Here is a 21,841-nt window from a genome sequence, read left to right on the forward strand (position 1 = left end):
CCGAGAACTTCCCAAACCTAGAGAAAGATGTGAATATTCAAATATAAGAAGGTTATAGAACACCAAGCAGACCTAAGCCAAAGAAGACTACTTCAAAGCATTTAATTCAAACTCCCAACGTAAAAAAAAAAAAAAAAAAAAAAAAAAATCCTAAAAGCAGCAGGTGAAAAGAAACAAATAACATACAATGGAGCTGCAATACATCTGGCAGCAGACTTTTCAGTGGAAACCTTACAGGCCAGGAGAGAGTGGCATGACATATTTAATGTGCTGAAGGAAACAAATCTTTTACCCTATAACAGTATATCTGGTGAAAATACCCTACAGGCACGAAGGAGAATTAAAGACTTTCCCAGACAAACAAAAGCTGAGGGATTTGATCAATACTAGACCCATCCTACAAGAAATGCTAAAGGTAGTTCTCCAATGTGAAAGAAAAGGATGTTAATGAGCAAGAAGAAATCATCTGAAGGTATAAAATCCACTGGAAATAGGAAGCACATAGAAAAACACAGAATAGTATAACACTGTAATGGTTGTGTGTAAACTACTCTTGTCTTAAGGAGAAAGACTAAATGATGAACCAACCAAAAATATTAACAACTTTTCAAGGTATAAACAGTACAATAAGACACAAAGAGAAACAACAAAAAGTTAAAAAGCAGGGGAGGAAGTTAAGGTGTAGGGCTCTTATTAGTTTTCTTTCTGTGCATTTCTTTATGTAATTAGTATTAAGTTGTCATCAGCCTAAAACAATGGGTTATAAGATGGTATATGCATGCCTCATGGTAACCTCAAATAAAAAAACATACAATGGATACACAAAAAATAAAAACCAAGAAATTAAAGCACACCGCCAGAGAAAATCACATTCACTAAAAGGAAGACAGAATGGAAGTAAAGAAGGAAGAAACAATAAAAAACAACCAGAAAACAAATAACAAAATGGCAGGAGTAAGCCCCTACTTGTCAGTAATAACATTGTATGTAAATGGACTAAAGTCTGCAATCCAAAGACACAGAGTGGCTACTTGGGAGGCTGAGGTGTAAGGATCACCTGAGCCCAGGAGGTCAACGGTTCAGTGAGCTGTGACTGTGCTACTGCACTCCAGCCTGGATGACAGAGTGAGACCCTGTCTCAAAAAAAAAAAAAAAAAAAAAGACATAGAGTGGTTGAATGGATGAAAAAAACAAGACCCAGATGATCTGTTGCCTACAAGAAACACACCTCACCTATGAAGATACACATGGACTGAAAATAAAGACATGGAAAAAGATATTCCATGCTAATGAAAACAAACAAACAAAACCGAGGAGGAGTAGCTATACTTACATCAGACAAAACAGATTTCAAGACAAAAACTGTAAGAAGAGACAAAGAAAGTCATTATATAATAACAAAGGGGTCATTTCAGCAAGAGGATATAACAATTGTAAATATATATGCACCAAACACTGGAGCATCCAGATATGTAAAACAAATATTATTAGAACTAAAGTGAGAGATACATCCCAATACAACAGTAGCAGATCTCAGATCTGGGACACGATAACTTTTAACACTGTTATTCAACATAATACTGGAAGTCTTAGCTAGAGCAATCAAACAAGAGAATGAAATGAAGAGCAAGTATTATTAGAGCTAAAGTGAGAGATAGATCCCAATACAACAGTAGCAGATCTTAGATCTGGAACATGATAACTTTTACCACCATTATTCAACATAATATTGGAAGTCTTAGAGCAATCAAACAAGAGAATGAAATGAAGGGCATCCAAATTGGAAGAGAAAAGTCAAATTATCCTTGTTTGCAGATGATATGACCTTATATTTGGAAAAAACTAAAGACTCCACAAAAAAACTATTAGAATTGATGAGCAAATTCAATAAAGTTGCAGGATACAAAAATCAACATACAAAAATCAGTAGCATTTCTATGTGCTAACAGTGAACAAGCTGAAAAAGAAATCAAAAAAGAAATCTCATTTATAATAGCAACAAATAAATAAATACCTAGAAATTAACTTAACCAAAGAAGTAAAAAATCTCCATAATGAAAAGTATAAAAAAACTGATGAAAGAAATTAAAGAGGACATGCAAAGAAGGAAAGATACTCATGTCCATGGATTGAAAGAAACAATATTGTTAAAATGTTCATACTACCCAACATAATCTACAGATTCAGTGCAATCCCTGTCAAAGTACCAATGACATTCTTCATCGAAATAGAAAAAACCATCCAAAATTTACATGGAGCCACAAAAAACACAGAATAGCCAAAACCTTCCTGAGCAAAAAGAACAAAACTGAAGAAATCACATGACTTGACTTTGAATTATACTACAGAGCTACATAGTAACCAAAACAGCATGGTACTGGCATAAAAACAGACACACAGATCAATGGAACAGAACAAAGAACCCAGAAACAAATTTACGCACCTACAGTGAACTCATTTTTTACAAAGATGCTGAGAACATAAGACAATCTTCAACAAATCGTGCAAAGAAAACTGAATATTCATATGCAGAAGAATGAAATTAGACCCCTATTTCTTGTCACATACAAAAATCAAATCAAAATGGATTAAAGACTTTTATCTAAGATCTATGAAACTATGAAACTACTAAAAGAAAATATTAGGGAAACTCTCCACGACCTTGGTCTGGGCAAAAACTTCTTGAGCAAAACCCCACAAGCACAGGCAATCAAAGCAAAAATGGACAAATGGGACCACATCAAATTTAAAAGCTTCTGCACAGTGAAGGATACAATCAACAAAGTGAAAAGACAACCTACAGAACACAGGCCTTCAATGAAAAGGTGGTCAACATCACTGATTATCAGAGAAATGCAAATCAAAACTACAATGAGATATCATCTCACCACAGTTAAAATGCCTTTTATCTAAATGTCAGGTAACAACTATTGCTGGTGAGGATGTGGGGAAAAGGAAAACTTCATATGCTGTTGGTAGGAATGTAAACTGGTACAACTGCTATGGAGAACAATTTGGAGGTTCCTCAAAAAACTACAAATAGAGGCTGGGTGTGGTGGCTCAAGCCTGTAATCCCAGCACTTTGGGAGGCTGAGGCAGGCGGATCACGAGGTTAGGAGATCGAGACCATCCTGGCTAACGTGGTAAAACCCCGTCTCTACTAAAAATACAAAAAAATTAGCAGGGCCTAGTGGCGGGCACTGTAGTCCCGGCTACTCGGGAGGCTGAGGCAGGAGAATGGCGTGAACCTGGGAGGAGGAGCTTGCAGTGAGCCGAGATCATGCCACTGCACTCCAGCCTGGGCAACAGAGCAAGATTCCATCTCAAAGACAAAAAAAAAAAAAACTACAAATAGAGCTACCACACGATTTAGCAGTCCTACTCTTAGGTATATGCCCAAAAGAAAGGAAATCAGTATATAAAAGAGATATTAACACTCCCATATTTGTTAATAGTATTGTTCACAATAGCCAAGATTTGGAAACAACCTAAGTGTCCAAAAACAGATGACAAAATGAGGATAAAGAAAATGTGGTACCTATATACAATAAAGTACTATTCAGCCATAAAAAGGAATGAGATTCTGTCATTGCAACAACATGGATGGAACTGGAAGTCATTATTTTAAGTGAAATAAACCAGGCACAGAAAGACAAACATCAGATGCTCTCAGTTATTTGTAGGATCTAAAAATTAAAACAAATGAACTCATGAAAATCAAGAATAGAAGCATGGTTACCAGAGGCTAGGAAGGTAGTAGGGGAGTATGTGTATGGGGGATGGGGATGGTTAATGGGTACAAAAAACAATAGAAACAATGAATAAGATCCAGTAACACCAAGGATAAATGCTTGAGAGGATGGATACCCAAATTTCCATGGTGTGGTTATTACACATTACATGTCTGTACTAAAATATCTCATATACACTGCCTACTATGTACCCACAAAAATTAAAAGAGAAAAAGGAAATAAATAAAAACCCATGCTCTCACGAGGTCAGGAGTTCGAGACCAGCATGGCTAAGATGGTGAAATCCCATCTCTACTAAAAATACAAAAATTAGCCAGGTGTGGTGGCATGCACCTGTAATCCCAGCTACTCGGGAGGCTGAGGCAAGGGAATCGTCTGAACCCAGGAGGCAGAGGCTGCAGTGGGCTGAGATCATGCCATTGCACTCAAACCTGGGCAACAAGAGCGACACTCTGTCTAAAAAAAAAACAACCCATGCTCTCCAAATGTCCTCTCTCCAAAACCCAACCCCCCAACCAAAGCCCAAAAAACTTAATAGTATAAAAAACAAGCAATCTGCCAGGCATGGTGGCTCACTCATGTAATCCCAGTGTTTTGGGAGGCTAAGGCAGGCAGATCACCTGAGGTCAGGAGTTTGAGACCAGGCTGACCAACATGGTGAAACCTTGTCTCTACTAAAAATACAAAAATTAGCTGGGTGTGGTGGTGCATGCCTGTAATCCCAGCTACTCGGGAGGCTGAGGCACAAGAATCGCTTGAGCCCTGGAGGCAGAAGCTGCAGTGAACTGAGATTGTGCCACTGAATTCCAGCCTGGGCAACAGACCAAGGTCCTGCCTCAAACAAACAAACAATCTAACTAGAAAATGGACAAAAGGCGGGGTGGGGTGGCCCGTGCCTATAATCCCAGGCATGAAATTACTTTGAAAAGCTGAAGCAGGCAGATTGCTTGAGCCAGGAGTTTGAGAGTAGCCTGGGCAACATAGCAAGATCCCATCTCTACTTAAAAAATAAAATAAAAATAAACAAAAAAGAGAAAATGGGTAAAAGACATGAAGAGACATTTTACCAAAGAGGATATACAAATGGCAACAAGTACATAAAAGATGTTCAACATCGTTAACCATTAGGGAAATGAAAATCAAAACCACAATGAACTATTACTACATGCCTATCAAAATGGCTACAGTAAAAAACAGCAACAACATCAAATGCTGGCAAGAATGAAGAAAAACCGTACTCATAGATTGTGGTGAAAATGTAAAACAGTATAGCCAATCTGGAAAACACTTTAGCAGTTCCTTAAACAGCTAAACATGCAGCTAACCATAACAGCAATTGTGCTCTTTGCATCTATCACAGAGAAATGAAAACTTATGTTCACACAAAAACCAATTAGGAAGTGAATCTTCAATTGAAAAGGATACTTTAAAATCAGTTGCTCTCATAATCTAAAAACACGAAAAAATGTTTATAGGCTGGGCATGGTGGCTCATGCCTGTAATTCTAGCACTTTGAGAGGTCAAGGCTAGAGGATCAGTTGAACCCCAGGAGTTTGAGATCAGTCTTGGCAACATGGTGAAAACCCATCTCTACAAAAAAAAAATATATAAAAATTAGCTGGGTGTAGTGGCATACGCCTACAGTCCCAGCTATTTGGGAGGCTGAGGTGGGAGGATCACTTGAGCCTGAGAGGTGTAGGTAGGAGGTGTAGGTGGCAGTGAGCTGAGATCATGCCACTGATGGTTAAAGACTATACTGATGTTAAAGACTATATTTGCTGTATAAAAAAAGATATAGCTGTAAGCATAAATTGGTTTTAAAATGAAAGAAATCATGTTTTGTTCAAAATTTCTAGACCCTACAGTGTAATATTGCAGAATAAATATCAACCCTCTTTGAAATGTCATAGGAACATGTTTTTCATACTTCCCAGTGAAATGCCACAAGAACATTCCATACAGCATTCCAGTGAACAGTAGAAACGAAGCTCCACAGAACTCTATCCAACTTTTACACAGAGGAAAACATTCTTCTAGTTCATTAGCAAATGGGTGCAAAGGCAAAGGAAGCCCCCTGTGGATAACAAAAACAAGTTCTGCTACCAGGGACCGACTCCCAAAACAGAGGAAAGGATTAGAATAGAAAGGATTACAGAACACTGAAACAGGTACAAGCTGGTGAATAATGATCTCTACATTACACGTTAATCTTTGTAGTTCTCAATTTGCAATGCCAAATCTAACTGGAGTGAAACCTTAACTATTTCAAAACCAGTTTTTTGCAACCCACAGGTTGCCAGATCTCAAGTCCTGGACTCAGGAGTGGCCAGAAAAAAAACAACAACAACTCTCAAAGTAACTTTGATAATAAAGAAGCAACATCCAGAAATGACCCAAAATGCCAAAAATTAGCTGGCAATTCTCAGGTTACATACAATGTGACCAATAAGATCCCAAACCTGAAGAAGCAGCCCTTGTGTTTGCTGGCAAATTCAAAAAAGTCAGCTTTAACATGAAATGCTCCACAATTATTTGCTGAATGAATGATATATATGGAAGTATTAACTAAAATCAAATAAGAAAAGAGAAAAGGAGGGAAGAAATAGGTAGTGAACAGCAGTCACAGCAACCAGAATAATTGCTGAAAAAGAGCATCCCTCATGGATAGCATAGATGAGAAAAGGGAAACGAGAAAAGAAGGCAGAGACTAGAAAACACCCACTTTAAAACATAAGCCATTGACTTTTATACAGTATATAAAGAATTCTCAAAATTAATCAACAAAATTAAAAAGGGGCAAAAGATCTGAATAGATACTTCATAAAAGAAGAGATATAGTGGCAAAAATGTACATGAAAAGATGCTCAACATCATTAGTCATTAGGGAAATCCAAATTAAAATCACAATGAGATATCACAAACCCTTATTAGAATGGCTAAAATAAAACAACAAAACAAAACAAAAAGTTGACATTCCCCAACAGCCCCACTCCTAGGTATTTATCTAAGTGAAATGAAAACCTATGTTCACACTAAATACTATACATAAATGGTTATGGCCACTTTATTTGTAATTGCTAGAAACTGGAAATATGTAAAATATCCTACAAGTGGGGAATCGATAAATGAACTGTGGTCCATCCATGCAAAGGACTACTACTCAGCAATAAAAAGCCACAGACTCCTAATACATGGCAACAACATGGATGAATCTCAAATGCATTATGCGGACAGAAGCCAGGCTGAAAAGGCTACATACATATGATTCTGTTTACCCAATCTTTTTGCAATGGTGAAAATATAAGGACTGAAAACTGATCAATGGTTGCCAGAGGCTGGGGACAGGAAAAGGAGCTGATTACAAAGAGGCATAGGATAATTTTTTTTTTTTTTTTTTGAAACGAGGTCTTGCTCTGTTGCCTGGGCTGAAGTGGCACAATCTCAGCTCACTGCAACCTCCGCCTGCCAGGTTCAAGCGATTCTCCTGCTTCAACCTCCCAAGTAGCTGGGACTACAGGTGCACACCACCACACCTGGTTAATTTTTGTATTTTTAGTAGAGACAGGGTTTTACCATGTTGGCCAGGATGGTCTCGATCTCCTGACCTCGTGATCTGCCCACCTTGGCCTCCCAAAGTGCTGGGATTACAGGCATGAGCCACCATGCCCTGCCGGCATAGGAAAATTTTTTAGGGTGATGGAACTGTTCTTCATTACAGAACTGTGCACTAAAAAGGGTGAATGTTACTATTTATAAATTGTATCATAATTTTAAAAAATGAAAATTATAGCCACTGAAGTCATGGACTTCTCTATTCTTGCTGGTGTGTTGCGGGGGAGTTGAGGTGGGTGGGAGCAAATGGTTGTGCTGAATTTCAGTAGCAGAAGTAGAGAGGCAGAACAGTCTGCAGGGTGAGGGGTGGCCACTGAATGGATGAGTGAGGGATCTTGCTGGGGACTAAAATTCAAACTGAACTAATTTATGCATATTGGGAAAGATACAGGGAATGAAAGTACAAGCTAGCTCAAAGTTGCTCTCAAAAAAATTTAAATATAATTAAATTTACATATTACATGAAATCTATCTGTTGGAATTTATATGGGAGATTATCTACCCCACTGTCCCAATATCTTTGTCATTCTATTGTCTCTGCAGGCTGGCTTCTTCTGTTTCTTTAGTCCACATAGTGAAAAATATGGCCACTGATGGAAAAACTGCATTTACTATCTTTAGCACCTGGCTAGATACTGGGGTTCTGTCTCAGTTCTAGTTCCAGAATTCCTGCAGAAAGCCTCTGGCCCTCTTTTGGTCAGATATCCACTTGCAGGTCATTCAGCTGTGTGTTGTCCAGGGTGTCATGTCACCCAAAATGGTTGTTCCCATGGTAACCATGTGAGTGGAGAAGGAGGGAGCATTCCCCAGAAAGGACAGGGAGTGGGCAGACACAACACGTTATACACAGCGCAAGCAGCCTTCATCCTCATGCAGATTACATTCCTTAAAATGTCTGGTACAATCAAACTAATGGTCACTGTCTTAATTTTATTACAAATAACTAACAGGTTTCACATCTAATTAAGAGCCTGATGCCAAATACCATTTTTAATCACCCATAAATTACATTCCCCTTTAGGATAAAGGCCTTCTAAAGCTTATATTCATTAATTTTAGGAAGGCAATAGGGTAATGATAACATAAAATTCCATTTTCTATGACATAGTATTTCCCTACCTGAGATTGTAAATTCTTTAATTTGTCCAGTGATGAGCACGAAGTATATAAACAATCAAATAAAACCAAGATCAAATATAATTAAATAAAATCAATGGCTGACATGCATAGTAAGCATTTCAAATTGTTAAATGTATGAAGTACAGTCAAAGCTGGTATTTTAAGGCTTTACAATTTCTGTTATATTTTTACAGTAATAAAACCAAAGGTAAAGAACCACTTTTTTTTTTCTTTGCCTTTTTTTTTTTTGAGATGGAGTTTCATTCTCGTTGCCCAGGATGGAGTACAATGGTGCGATCTTGGCTCACTGCAACCTCCACCTCCCGGGTTCAAGCTATTCTCCTGCCTCCGCCTCCTGAGTAGCTGGGATTACAGGTGCATGCCACCATGGCCAGAGCTAATTTTTATATTTTTAGTACAGATGGGGTTTTGCCACATTGGCCAGGCTGGTCTCGAACCCCTGACCTCAGGTTTCCCAAAATGCTGGGATTACAGACGGGAGCCACCGTGCCTGGCCAAGGACCACTTTAATCGGGTCCAGGGAATAGAAAAAGATTGTTAGAGGATAAACATTTACAAAATGTAGGACTACAAAATGGCTTAATGAAAAGCAGAAAAGTTGATCCTGGAGTGTTTCTTTTGCTTTTTTTTCTTTTCTTTTGAGACAGGGTCTCATTCTATTACCCAAGCTGGAGTGCAGTGGCACAATCTTGGCTCACTGTAGCCTCAACCACTGTGATTCTTCCACCTTAGCCTCCTGAGTAGCTGGGACCACAGGCACGCATGGCCTACTTTTTTTTTTTTTTTTTTTTGTTGAGACAGGGTTTTGCCATGTTGCCCAGGGGGTCTCAAACTCCTGGGCTTAAGCAATCCTCCCACCTCAGCCTCCCAAAGAGCTGGGATTATAGGCGTGAGCCACTGCACTGGGCCTGTTTTGCTAATTTTTTTTTTTTAATGTGGCAAGAAATAATCATTAGGGATTAAGTTACCACAGAAGACAATTTTCTGCTTATTTGAGCTGCTTATTCAGCCTGAACAGTTCACTTTGCATCCACCCCCTAGTTTTGCAAGGCACACCTGCCTTTAAAATGAATGTATCAGACCTTATAGGCAATACATTTTCCCTCCTTTGATCTCTTATCACGTTGTGTTTCAAAACATCAAAGAGTATAAAGCTGTGTTTTGAATAGTAGCCAAACCTCAAAAAACACAGCTGAGTTTGATCCTGAGCCCATAAAAATCAGAAGCCTTGCAAACTCAGTCACAAATCATTTTTTGAACCTCATAATAGTATGCTGAAATGGTTCTTGTCTGTCTGCAATTTTAAGGCTTAAAGGGTTAGATAAAAATTTATAGCTACATAATGAGATTTTTATTTAACCCAAAGGCCGACCTCCTAGCCATTATTCACATGATGATAGCAGGATCCTCCAGTATTGTCCCTACCCCAATGGGCCACTTTCCTCTAGATTCCTGACAGAGAAGTGGGTTTGTCAAAGATTCCTGAGTCAGTCCCTGCCACCCAGTCTAAGTCAGTGCTGCCAGCCACCATCACTGCTGTCAGCTCAGGGTTCCAAACCCCTGCTCCTAGCACCCTTCAACCCCCATTCCTTGCCTTGTTTCCAGCAACTGTTTATTTTTTCAACACTCAGTTTACTCCAAGTATAGAAAACCATCCCTTCTTCACTCGACATGTGTTGTTGTTGTTGTTGTTGTTGCTTTGTTTTTGTTTTGAGATGGAGTCTCGCTCCGTCACCCAGGTTGGAGTTCAGTGGTGCAATCTTGGCTCACTGCAAGCTCCGCCTCCCGGGTTCATGCCATTCTCCTGCCTCAGCCTCCTGAGTAGCTGGGACTACAGGGGCCCGCCACCACGCCCGGCTAATTTTTATATTTTTAATAGAGAGGAAGTTTCACCGTGTTAGCCAGGTTGGTCTCGATCTCCTGACCTCGTGATCCACCCGCCTCGGCCTCCCAAAGTGCTGGGATTACAGTCATGAGCCACTGTGCCCGGCCTCAACATGTATGATTAGTACAGAGTTCCTTTACAAAGGTTTAAGGTGAACAAAGGATAATTACAGCACAGTGCAGAAACACCTTCAAGTGGAAGTCTACAGATCACTTTTATGAAAGGTTCCTCAGTCTTCCTGATCCTCTTTCTCCACGAACACCTTCCTTTTGTCATGGTTCTGGATCCCTCTCTCTCCGTCCCTCCAAACCTTTCTCCTATCTTTCTTCTATTTCCTACTCCTATCAACCTTAGCCAAAGAGGGCATTTCTCACATTTCTGTTACTTTTCTCTGCCAAGGAAATCTAAGCTTTTTTCTTTCAGTCTTTTCCTTCCAGAAATTGCCTAGAGACTTCAGCCTTTCAAACTAACAAAAAAGCCAATCATGGTATCTTCTAAATAAAAATTCACTTTTTTTCTCTGTAAAGAATGTGCCATTCTCCTAGGTTATCTGGCAAAAGCTGTAGTCCATCCTTAAAATAATAATTTTTCCTTTCTGTTATCAAAACATACCAGAAATTTTACAGTCAAATGACTGTTGTTCTCTCCAAAGAAGCACCAGGAGAGGCTATTCACTTACTGAAATCATATCATCATTACTCCAAAGAGTTTGAATTATCTTCTAAACAATTTACTAATTCCTCCAGAAAAATGGCTCACTGGTGTGTCCTGACACCTTCTTTTGGTCCAATTCTTTTACCTCTGCTTTGATCCCTCATTCTCATTACTACATTCATTCAATCAATTCACATACTAACATGCCACTAGGTATGGCAAACACAGTCCTAGTACTCGAGGTAACATAGAAGTGGTTGTCCCAGTGCAAGCCATGAACCAAGAGACATGGGAGTGGGGGGTTCTGTGTTGTTGGAGTAAGTTTGAAGTCAGACAGAATTTTATCAAGCTGTCACTAGCTTATATAGATACTTTAGGCTTGAGAAGGAGAGTTGCCGCCTGCAGGCTGATCGTCCACGCCTCCAGTTCATAGAGATAACATAGTAGGTTTCTACAAGTAGGCTAATAATGGCAGGAAGGAAGCGCCTCCTTCCTGAAAATACTGTATGTAGTTGAAATGCTTACAATTGAACTGTACTAAACTTTCACTCCTTTTCATTCATTCATTTATTCATTCGACCAAGAAGTATGTACTTTTCTACGGGCTAGAGAAGGAGGATGGCTGCATCTATGGAGTATCACATTCACTTATAATTACGTTCTAGGTATGTGTCACGTCAATTGAATAAACAAAGTTAAGAGTTGCCTGCTATCTTATTATCACAATAACAAATCTTCATAATAGTTTTGAATCATCAGTTTTAAAACTTATATTATTCAGGAGGGAAGGCAAGTATATAATACATTTTATTTTAAAAATTAAAGTAATCCACAAGAGTAATCAATTTATCTCTGCATTTGAAGGCTTAATCTTCAGCTATATGGAAAATTCAAATGTTCAGAAAGATACTTCCTTTCGCCAAGGATTCCAGAGAATAAAAGTTTACTTGACAATAATGTGCAAGTCTATTTTAGGGAACTAAATGCCTTACTTCCAAAATAATTTTTAAATTAACTTCTTCTCAAAAATTTTAATTTATATTTGTTATGCCACGTAAAAGAAGGGGAACTTACATAACTGTTTCTTATGTTCCTCTTTTGTTATCTGAGCCAATGCCAAAGAAAGTCGTAAGACACCCAAAGTTTTTCTTTGGTATACTCCTCCCTAACTCCCCAATTCTTGGAGAGCACTTTGAACCTGAGGTTCTGTGGCTGCTCAAGGCTTCTCCAGGTCACTGAACCTGACGACCTCTCATCCCTGACTCATTCTTCAAAACATAACCATCCTTAGTCATATTCCTTCCAGCACTCCACTGCAAATTGGGTTAATCTCATAAACTAACTCAAGCATACTTATGAATTAGTGATGACAGTAGCTTAATATGCTGCTGTTCTCAGAGAAATGAGCAAAACAATAGTAAATTTATAAAACTATAATACTATAAGAATAGGGAATCGTTTTCCTATTTATAGTCACTGACCAACTAAATCTAAAAAAAAATTAAGGGTTATAACAAAAAAAAAAAATCAAGGGTTATAACAAAAACAAACCAGCTTACATTTAACTTTAGTTCTTGAGTTTGAGAAAAAGAGGAAATGAAAGAATACAACTACTTGACATTTGTATACAGTTTGCATTCATATTTAGTGTCCCTATATAACACAACATATATATGTATATATTTTTATTTAGTTTAATATTTAAAACAATGCTGTAAGTTCATATTATTCCTATTTTATAGATGAGAAAGCTTAAGCTCAAAGCAGTTAAGTTACTGACCATGAAATAGCAGAGCTGGGACTCTAAGCAATTCTCATTCCGAGTCAAGTGTTTTTTTCACTATGCCACAGCTTCTACAAGTGTTCATAATACCTAATTTTAAATTAAATAAAAGAAACAGAAAAGTATATACATATAGTAAGACTATAATTTCACATATAGCTGGTTTTCAAAGGAAATGGGACCTAAGATGGAGAGGGAGAGTGAGCAAGCCAAGCAAGAGGAAAAAGAAAAAGGTTATGGGTCAGAAAATGTCAAAGGCAGAGATTGAATAAGGAAGGGAAAGAAAGAAAAAGACAGCTGTAACTGAAAGGATGAGCTGAAGTCCAGGCCCTTCCGCGTCCCCACTTGGTCTTGCTTCTAGCCACAACTGGACTGCATGCCTCCTGGCTCTGCACTCCTCCTCCTCTGCTTCAGCTGCTAAAAATCTTCCCTGGTCTAACTTGTGCAGAGAGCTGTGGGCTACTATTTCCACAGATCCCCAGAGCCCTGACCTGATCTTGTTCTAATCATGGTAATCACTGTCGTTAGTTTTCCTTCCACTTACTCAGTGAACAAAACGAAAAGCAATTCACTTTGCATATCTCCTCTATCTCTGAGAATGAATGGAGACCCAAGTACCTACCCAATAGGAACAAAATTGGTATTATGGTAGAAACAAAGCAACAAAGCCAAACCAGGACTTCTGTCACCTCAACAGTCAATGCCCGAACTCGCCTATGTATCCATTTCTCACTGAAAAATCACAACCTCTGAGTTACACAATAGATAATAAAATGACTACACATATTCACCACTTACATTTCTAAGCTTTTGTTTTACTTAGTCAATGTATTATTTAGGTAAATGAGGTATAATTGCTTTCAAAAGGAGATAAACATATTACTAGCAATTAACACATTTCTTAAATCATTAGTCTAATGTGTTCATTAAAAGAACTGTCTGAATTTGAAGCTCTGAAGTAAGTGAGTGACTTTGGGCAAATTACTCAATATCTTTGAACTTTAGGTTCTTTATCTATAACATGGGGCTAATAATACAGTATTAAACGCAAAGATAGTTTTAAGAATTCAGTGAGCTAAATGCTTGAAACTGTACCTGGCATATAGCAAGCATTCAACAAATGTCATTTCTTATTATTACTTCTATTAGCCATTAGTTTTGCTACCTAGCAGCATAAAACTTAACTATAGTTTGGCTTTTTGCTTTTGTAAAAAATAGATTAATTGTAGACGTTTTAGAGAAAACTTTAAAAAATAACATATGGAAAGCAATAATGAAAAGTAAAAGTCGAAATAGTGATAGATGTATGTTAAAATTGAAAAGCACCACTGGCGTCCTTTTACAGCTGGTTTACCTCAAAGTCTATCAGCTGCAAGTCAGCTATCAGTGTCACCAGCAGGCCACTATTGTAGAGTTCTTGTGCTAGCTGAGCCACTGCTTCTGTTGGGGGTTCTTTTTCATTTGTACCACACAGAATTTCTTTCATTGCTTGCAGTGATTTCGACACTTCTTCTGAAGCCTAGTGACCAAAAAGTATGCAAACAGTTAAAAGAATCAAAATCAAAATTTTTAGGCTATAAACAAACAAACGAATAATCCAAAAAACCACTTCTTGGTCTTGGGCTCTGTTTATTTATAATTGATGGTACAGTTACAAACAAACAAAAACAGTAAGCACTGCCTTTTTCATTTTGGAAAATATTATAAATATTATAAAATTTATTTATATAAAAAAGCTCTCTGGTATTTCTACTTAGTCAACATACATTAAATAATCTTTTTTTTTGTTTGTTTGTTTTAGATGGAGTCTTGCTCTGTTGCCCAGTCTGGAATGCAGTGGCACAATCTCGGCTCACTGCAAGCTCCACCTCCTGGGTTCACACCATTCTCCTGCCTCAGCCTCCCAAGTAGCTGGGACTACAGGCACCCACCCCCACACCCAGCTAATTTTTGTATTTTTAGTAGAGATGGGGTTTCACCGCGTTAGCCAGGATGGCCTCGATTTCCTGACCTCGTAATTTGCCCACCTCAGCCTCCCAAAGTGCTGGGATTACAGGCATAAGCCATCGCATCCATCCCAATAATCTTTTAAACCACACTCATTGTCTAATTTTGCTAGCAATTCAACATAAACTTTATTCTTGAAAATTAAATTGATTCCATTTTGAAGACTTATCAGTAGCTGCTAATCTTTATTTAAAGCATTGTGTTAAGGTTTTTCAACAAATTCCTATTCTTTTGATTTTTGAATGGTCCAAGTATACAACTGTAAATTGTCAAAACTCATAAGCTTTCTTTGTCAATTCATTTATTCCTCATACAGAATCACTGTCTTTTTTGCTATCTATGAAACTTAAAAAAAAAGCCTCACTATATTTTAAAGAATATTAGGCAAATCCATAGAGGCAGAAAGTACATAGATTCGTGGGTATTAGGGCCTGGGGGAGAGGGAAATAAGCAATGACTACTAATGGCTCCAGGGTTTCTTTTGCGGGTGATGAAAATGTTCTAGAATTAGATAGTGGTGATGGTTGCAAAACCTTGTGAATGTACTAAAAACCAATGAATTGTACACTTTAAATAGTGAATTATATGGTATGTTAATTATATCTCAATTTTAAAATCTTTTAAATTAATATAGGTAGGAAAGGAGAGCAGACTAATTTAGTTAATAATTTGTATGAATATTTTAAAAGAAATATACTTTTATTACTTTTAAGTATAATACTGTAATCATTATAAATGAAGAAGGAAATGAGTAGAATAAGGCAAATTACATAAAAATAACTCATGGTAGCATTATGCTACTTTTATTATTTATTTATTTTTATTTGTCTCTAGCTCTGCTTCTTGGGTGACACTACTTTTATTTATTTATTTATTTTTGAGATGGAGTTTTGCTCTTGTCACCCAGGTTGGAGTGCAACGGCATGATCTCAACTCACTGCAACCTCTGCCTCCTGGGTTCAAGCGATTCTCCAGCCTCATACTCCGTAGTAGCTGGGATTACAGGCACCTGCCACCGTGCCTGGCTAATTTTGACACTACTTTTAAAAAGTAATTTTTCATATCCTTAATAGCCTGACTGAAGCAATCCTTAATGTACTAGACCGGAAGCATCTTGAATTGTGAGATATGGCCACAGAAGAGTGCTGTAAACATACACAGAGAGTATGTTTAAGAGAGAGTTAAGAATAATCATAAAGCAGACATCTTTATGACCATCACCCAGTCAAGAAACAGAACATTTTCAGCACCCAGGAGTCACCTGAAGGCTCCTTTCAGTTCAGATGTAAATACTTTTATATCTCTTGTGACAAACATGTCTTTACATTTCTTATTATTCCTATTTTATAGATGAGAAAACTTAGGCTGAAACAATATAGCTTAGTTCCACTGATTTTCAACTTTATGGACCAGTACATTACCCTTTCATGATTTGCTTCTTTCATTCAACATTATATTTGAGAAATTCATCTATGCTGTTGCATGTAGGCAGAAGTTCTTTAATTTTTATCACTTTCCAATGTTCCGCACTAATGCCTATACCACAACTTTGTTATTGGTTCTACTGTTCATGGACATTGGGTTGTTTCCATTGAGGGGTTTTTATTAACAACAATGCTATGAACATTCTTGTACCTTTTTCCTGGCACAGATGTGCAAGAATACCTCTAGAGTTTACAACTGGGAGTGGCACTGCAGGATTTTAGTACATGCATATCTTCATATTTCACAGATAATAATAAACTGGTTTTCAAAGCAGTTACATAAATGTATATGTCATCATCCACAGTTAATGAAAAGTCCTCATTGCTCTCCATCCTTGTCAGCACTTAACATCATCACATCTTTTCATTTTTGCCAAGGCAGTAGTTGCATAATGTGAATTTATTGTGGTTTTAGTTGGCCTTCTCCTAGTTACTAATGAAAATGTGTAAAAGGGTTTTTTTTTTCTTTTTTTTCTCTTTACCATTTAGATTTATACTTGCAAAAAAGGCCATTTTTCTTCTATTTGGGCCAAGATTTGGCTCAATATTACAAAGTGTACTAGAATTGGAATAAGCTATTTCTGCACTCCTTGTAGAATTTAAGATTGTATCATTTACTGGAATAGAAGGATACTATGAACTTGTGTATTTCTTTTATAGATATCTTGAATCTTGCCATAAACTAGTCACTTTATAGAGAAATCGGATATATAGGATTCAATATCCCTTTGAAGGAATAACTAACATTCCTGTGAGGAAGCCCCATTGAATAAGACCTTAAAACCATATGAAAATGAGATTCACCGTAACAGAAACCATCAGTCAATCTTTAAATAAAAACTTTTTATCTTTCATGTAAATGTAACATTACACACCAGTATAACCTTTTAGATCTTTAAGCTATGTAGTCTAGCGGGATCCAGTGTTGGTCAGAGTCTCTAGAGAATGAACCTAAAGTTCATCCCAACAGACTAAATAATAATCAGTTTCATAAAACCTGAAATCAACTTCAATCTATTTATAGAGGCTCTATGTTCCCATCACAGACCATATTTTGAATTCTTCGTTAAGCTTTTACATTGGTTTTTGGCATTGCATGTACTTTCATCATAATGTTACTGTTTTAGCTCATACCTTGTCTGTCTTTTTGTCTTGCTTTTCCAAAATGGCCAAATTGTCTTTCAGGATTTTCACAATTTCTGCTGGATTTTTGTGTGATTTGCTAAACAAGGGCATTTTTTTCACGTGTAGAAAGCTCTTCTTCCAATATGGAATGCTAAAAACAAATAAGCCAACAAAAATTATAACTTTAACTCTTAATATGCTTAAATTTTTATACCAATATGTCTTATACATTTTCAATAACATGAATTCAGTAATCTGAAATGTTAAAAGTGATCAAATTAAAATGAGTTTCAAGCTTTACGCCAAATTTAAATAAATATAAGATATTTTTAAAACGATATTTTTAAAGTTTTGCTTGAAAGTTTTTATACAAAGTTTAAAATCTCTCCTGCAATAGAAACATAAGGATTATACAAGAAATAATTTTAGAGTCCAAGTTGATATGTAAAACTAGATATTTTGACCAAAGAAAGTGATAATAATAATAAATATATTCTGTAATGTTTAGCTATATGTATTCTGTAATGCTTAGTTGCTATTATTACAAGAAGTTCCATGACATAGTGAATGAATTATTTCACTAAAGAGAAAGGCACAGTAGTTTAGATATGACTCTATCTTAAATGTCCTAGACATTTCTGTCTCTTTGAGTCAATTATACTTTTTTCCATTATTTTAAAAAATATACACTTATTCTCTGAATGCATAATAATCAATGATCAAATATTCTGCATTAAAGTAGAATTTTAAAAAGAAGCCAAATGCATTCATGTATAGACATACCTAGGAGATACTGTAGGTTCAGTTCCAGACCATTGCAATAAAGCAAATTTCTCAATAAAGCCAGTGTATTTGGTTTTTCCTAGCACATATAAAAGTTATATTTATGCTATACTGCAGTCTATTAAGTTTGCAATAGTATTATATCTAAGAAAACAATATAACTTAATTTATAAAAATATTTATTGCCTGACCCTTCAGTGAGTCCTAATCTTTTTGCTGGTTGGAGTCTTGTATTAATGTTGATGGCTGCTGACTGATCAGGGTGTTGGTTGCTGAAGGCTGGAGTAGCTGTGGCGATTTCTTTTTTTTTTCTTTTTTTGTCATTAAGAAGTCTTTATTGGGTTATAGTCACTTTGACCCTCCCACCAAATTAAGGGGGAAAAAACAAAAAACAAAAATAAGAAATCCCAGTAAAAGAGTCCTTAAGATTTCATAAACTACAAATTAAAGCTGCTAGTTAATAAGGAAATGGCAGAATTTTCAGAGCTGTATAATATAAAAGTCCCTGTAATTTAAGCAGATGTTTTCCTCAATGACAAATCTTCCAACACAATGTGAAGTTATGCTACTCAGATATTTGTAGCAAAACTGGGTTTTTTTGGTACAAAAACAAAAGCAAGGGACCATGAAAAAAAAATTTTTTGTTCCTCATGGCCTATGAGTATACAAATTTTCTAGCAGTTTAAAAGGGTAACTATGAGAGCCTGACATTTTTCTATACCCCACCTATTCTGCCTCTCTATTTGTAGGATTTGTAAATGAAAGTAACATCTTACGAGCAGAGGTCTCATCTATCTTCCTCTCTCTCCAACTAATCCTACTAATTTTCTCTCATCTTCCTGAGCATCCTCCATGAACAGCATTGCAAGTTGGTTTCAAAAATAGAAAAGAAAGAAAGTTTTACAAGGGTTTTGTTGGTTAATTACCAGTGGAGTCAGTCCACCAGTAGTTTGATTTCATTGGCTAGCAGCTGGTTCATGTTGAACAGGCCGCCTGGGAGCTTGGTGAGCAGCTCTCCCTCCGCTCCGCTCCATGCTTTCAGGGTCGCTGTCAACTGAGCTGGAACTTGCACTCATGTTGTCAACAGCAGTACTGGCTGGGGGACCCAGCTCCGGCTCACTAGTCTCACTGGCAGTGGACACCACAGAGAACAGGGACATACGCCGGGTGAGCCAGCCAGAGGGTAGAAGGGAGGCAGCATAGTCTGCTATGATACCAGCTACATCTAGACCTATGATACGCCTTATCAAAGGCGATGAAACCTACATTTGCATTGGCCTCACAGACGCAGAAGGAGCCGTCATCTTTCATCAACAGGTCAATGCCACACACATCCATCCCCAGGATATTAGACACCTGGATAGCTAGCTGCTTCCCTTGTTCAATCAATGAGCACATCATCCCCACACCACCTAATGAGCAGTTATTTTGCATTCTCCCATCTGTTGAACAACGTAACATGGTGCCAACCACACAGCCTCCCACGACAATGACACGTACATCCCGTCCATGAGACTCTTTAACATACTTCTGGAACAGGTATGGTGCTTCATGGCGAATAAGATGGCTTAGATCAGCCGAATGGTGCTTATCTTGAGCCAAGAAAACAGCTTTACTTCTATGACCCCGCGTATTCTTTACTACCATTGGGAACTCCAGTACTTCTGCTTCATCATCATTTTAGCAAAATTTTCATGGCCACCATAAGAGAAAGTATCTAGCAGAGGAACACCATGGCCAGCTAACTCTTGAAATGTCCAGAACTTATTAATGCACTTCAAGATGGCTTGAGGTCGGTTCATTAACCGGCATCCCATCTTCTCTAGATGGCGCAAAACAGTGATGTCACTATCACTTTGCACCCAAGGGGTTGGTACTCTACCACCACTTGTGGGTAGGCAGTGATTAGCTCTCCATTGATCTGCAGACCCAGGTTTCCTTGCTCGATTGTCAGCACCACCTCATCCATCACCACAGCCCTAAAGTCCAGTTCCTCCTCACAACATTTGGCCTTCAGTGCTCGTAAAATCTCTTTTTGAGGATAGTCTTCCCTGACGCGACGATCTGTCAAAAACTACAACTTGGCAGCGACAGAACTACACATCTTGATTAGCTTGTGCTTCCTTGCCTGGATTATTTCCTCTTGGATGTAATGTCTGCTGCGCGTGCGTGCACACCAGCGATTTCTTAAAAGAAGACAATAAAGTTTGCTACTTTGACTCTTTCTTTCATGAAAGATTTCTCTATAGCATGTGATGCAGTTTGTTAGCATTTTACTCCCAGTAGAACTGCTTTCAAAATTGAAGTCAGTCCTCTCGAACCCTGCCACTGCTTTATCAGCTAAATTTATGTAATACTCTAAATCCTTTGTTGTCATTTCATCTTCAGCAGGAGTAGATTCCATCTTAAGAAACCACTTTCTTTGCTCATCCATAGAAGCAACATTCCTCACCTGTTCAAGTTTTATCATGAGATTGCAGCAATTCAGTCACATCTTGAGGCTCTATTATTAATTCTTGTTCCCTTGTTATTTCCACCACAATGGGGGTTACTTCCTCCACTGAAGTCTTGAACCCCTCAAAGTCATCCGTGAGAGTTAGAATCAACTTCTTCTGAACTCCTGAAAAATGCTGATGTTTTGACCTCCTCCCATGAATCACAAATGTTAATGGCATCTAGAATGGTGAATCTTTTACAGTAGGTTTTTCTATTTAGTTTGCCCAGATCCATTAGAGGAATCACTCACTATGGCAGCTTGCATCTTATGAAATATATTTCTTTCATTTTTTAAACTTGTATTAGAACAATAGGAACATATGAAATGTATTTATTTAACAAGTTTGGAAAGTCAAAATTACTCTTTTGTCCATGGGCTGCAGAATGGATGTCAACAGGCATGAAAACAACATTAAGCTCCTTGTAAACCTCCATCAGAGCTCTTGGATGATGAGGTGCATTGTCAATAAGCAGTAATATTTTCAAAGGAATCTTTTATTCTGAGCAGTGGGTCTCAACAGAAGGCTTAAAATATTCAGTAAACCATGCTGTCATCTAGGCTTTGTTGTTCCATTTATAGAGCACAGGCCAAATAGTTTTAGCATAATTCTTAAAAGCCTTAGGGTTTTTGGAATGGGAAATGAGTATTAGCTTCTACTTCAAGTTACCAGCTGCATTAGCTCCTAAGTAGAGAGTCAGCTTGTCCTTTAAAGCCAGGCACTCACTCCTCCTTTCTAGCTGTGAAAATCCTAGATGGCATCTTCTTCCTATACAAGGGTGTTCCATCTACACTGAAAATCTGTTGTTTTTTGTGGCCACCCTCACCAATGATCTCAGCTAGATCTTCTGGATAACTTGCTGCAGCTTCTATAAACAGCACTTGCTGCTTTCCCCTGCATTTTTATGTTCTGGAGATGGCTTCTTTCTTTAAACCTCATGGAGCAACCTCTTTTAGCTTCAGACTTTTCTTCTGCATCTTCCTTTCCTCTCTCAGCCTTCATAGAACTGAAGAGAGTTGGGGCCTTGCTCTGGACTAGGCTTAAGGGAATGTCTGTCTGGTTTGATCTTCTATCCAGACCACTGAAACTTTCTTCGTATTAACAATTAGCTGTTTTGTTTT

At 37.7% G+C, this 21,841-nt stretch overlaps 1 protein-coding gene and 1 pseudogene across 3 annotated transcripts in view; both read right to left on the reverse strand.

The window, feature by feature from the left end:
- Window positions 1-21,841, reverse strand: part of CAB39L (calcium binding protein 39 like) — a 135,948-nt gene that overhangs the window by 51,214 nt on the left and 62,893 nt on the right. For all 3 annotated transcript variants that reach the window (XM_025364059.1, XM_025364061.1, XM_025364060.1), the window contains 2 exons: window positions 17,452-17,593; window positions 14,181-14,345 (listed from right to left, as the gene is read on the reverse strand). In XM_025364059.1, coding sequence (XP_025219844.1) covers window positions 14,181-14,345; window positions 17,452-17,553 — 267 coding nt within the window. In that variant the 5' untranslated portion in view covers window positions 17,554-17,593. The remainder of the gene's footprint in view (window positions 1-14,180; window positions 14,346-17,451; window positions 17,594-21,841) is intronic.
- Window positions 19,160-20,329, reverse strand: LOC112610660 (annotated as a pseudogene).

The sequence above is a fragment of the Theropithecus gelada genome, chromosome 17, assembly GCF_003255815.1.
Source record: "Theropithecus gelada isolate Dixy chromosome 17, Tgel_1.0, whole genome shotgun sequence".
NCBI classification, from domain to species: Eukaryota; Metazoa; Chordata; class Mammalia; order Primates; family Cercopithecidae; genus Theropithecus; species Theropithecus gelada.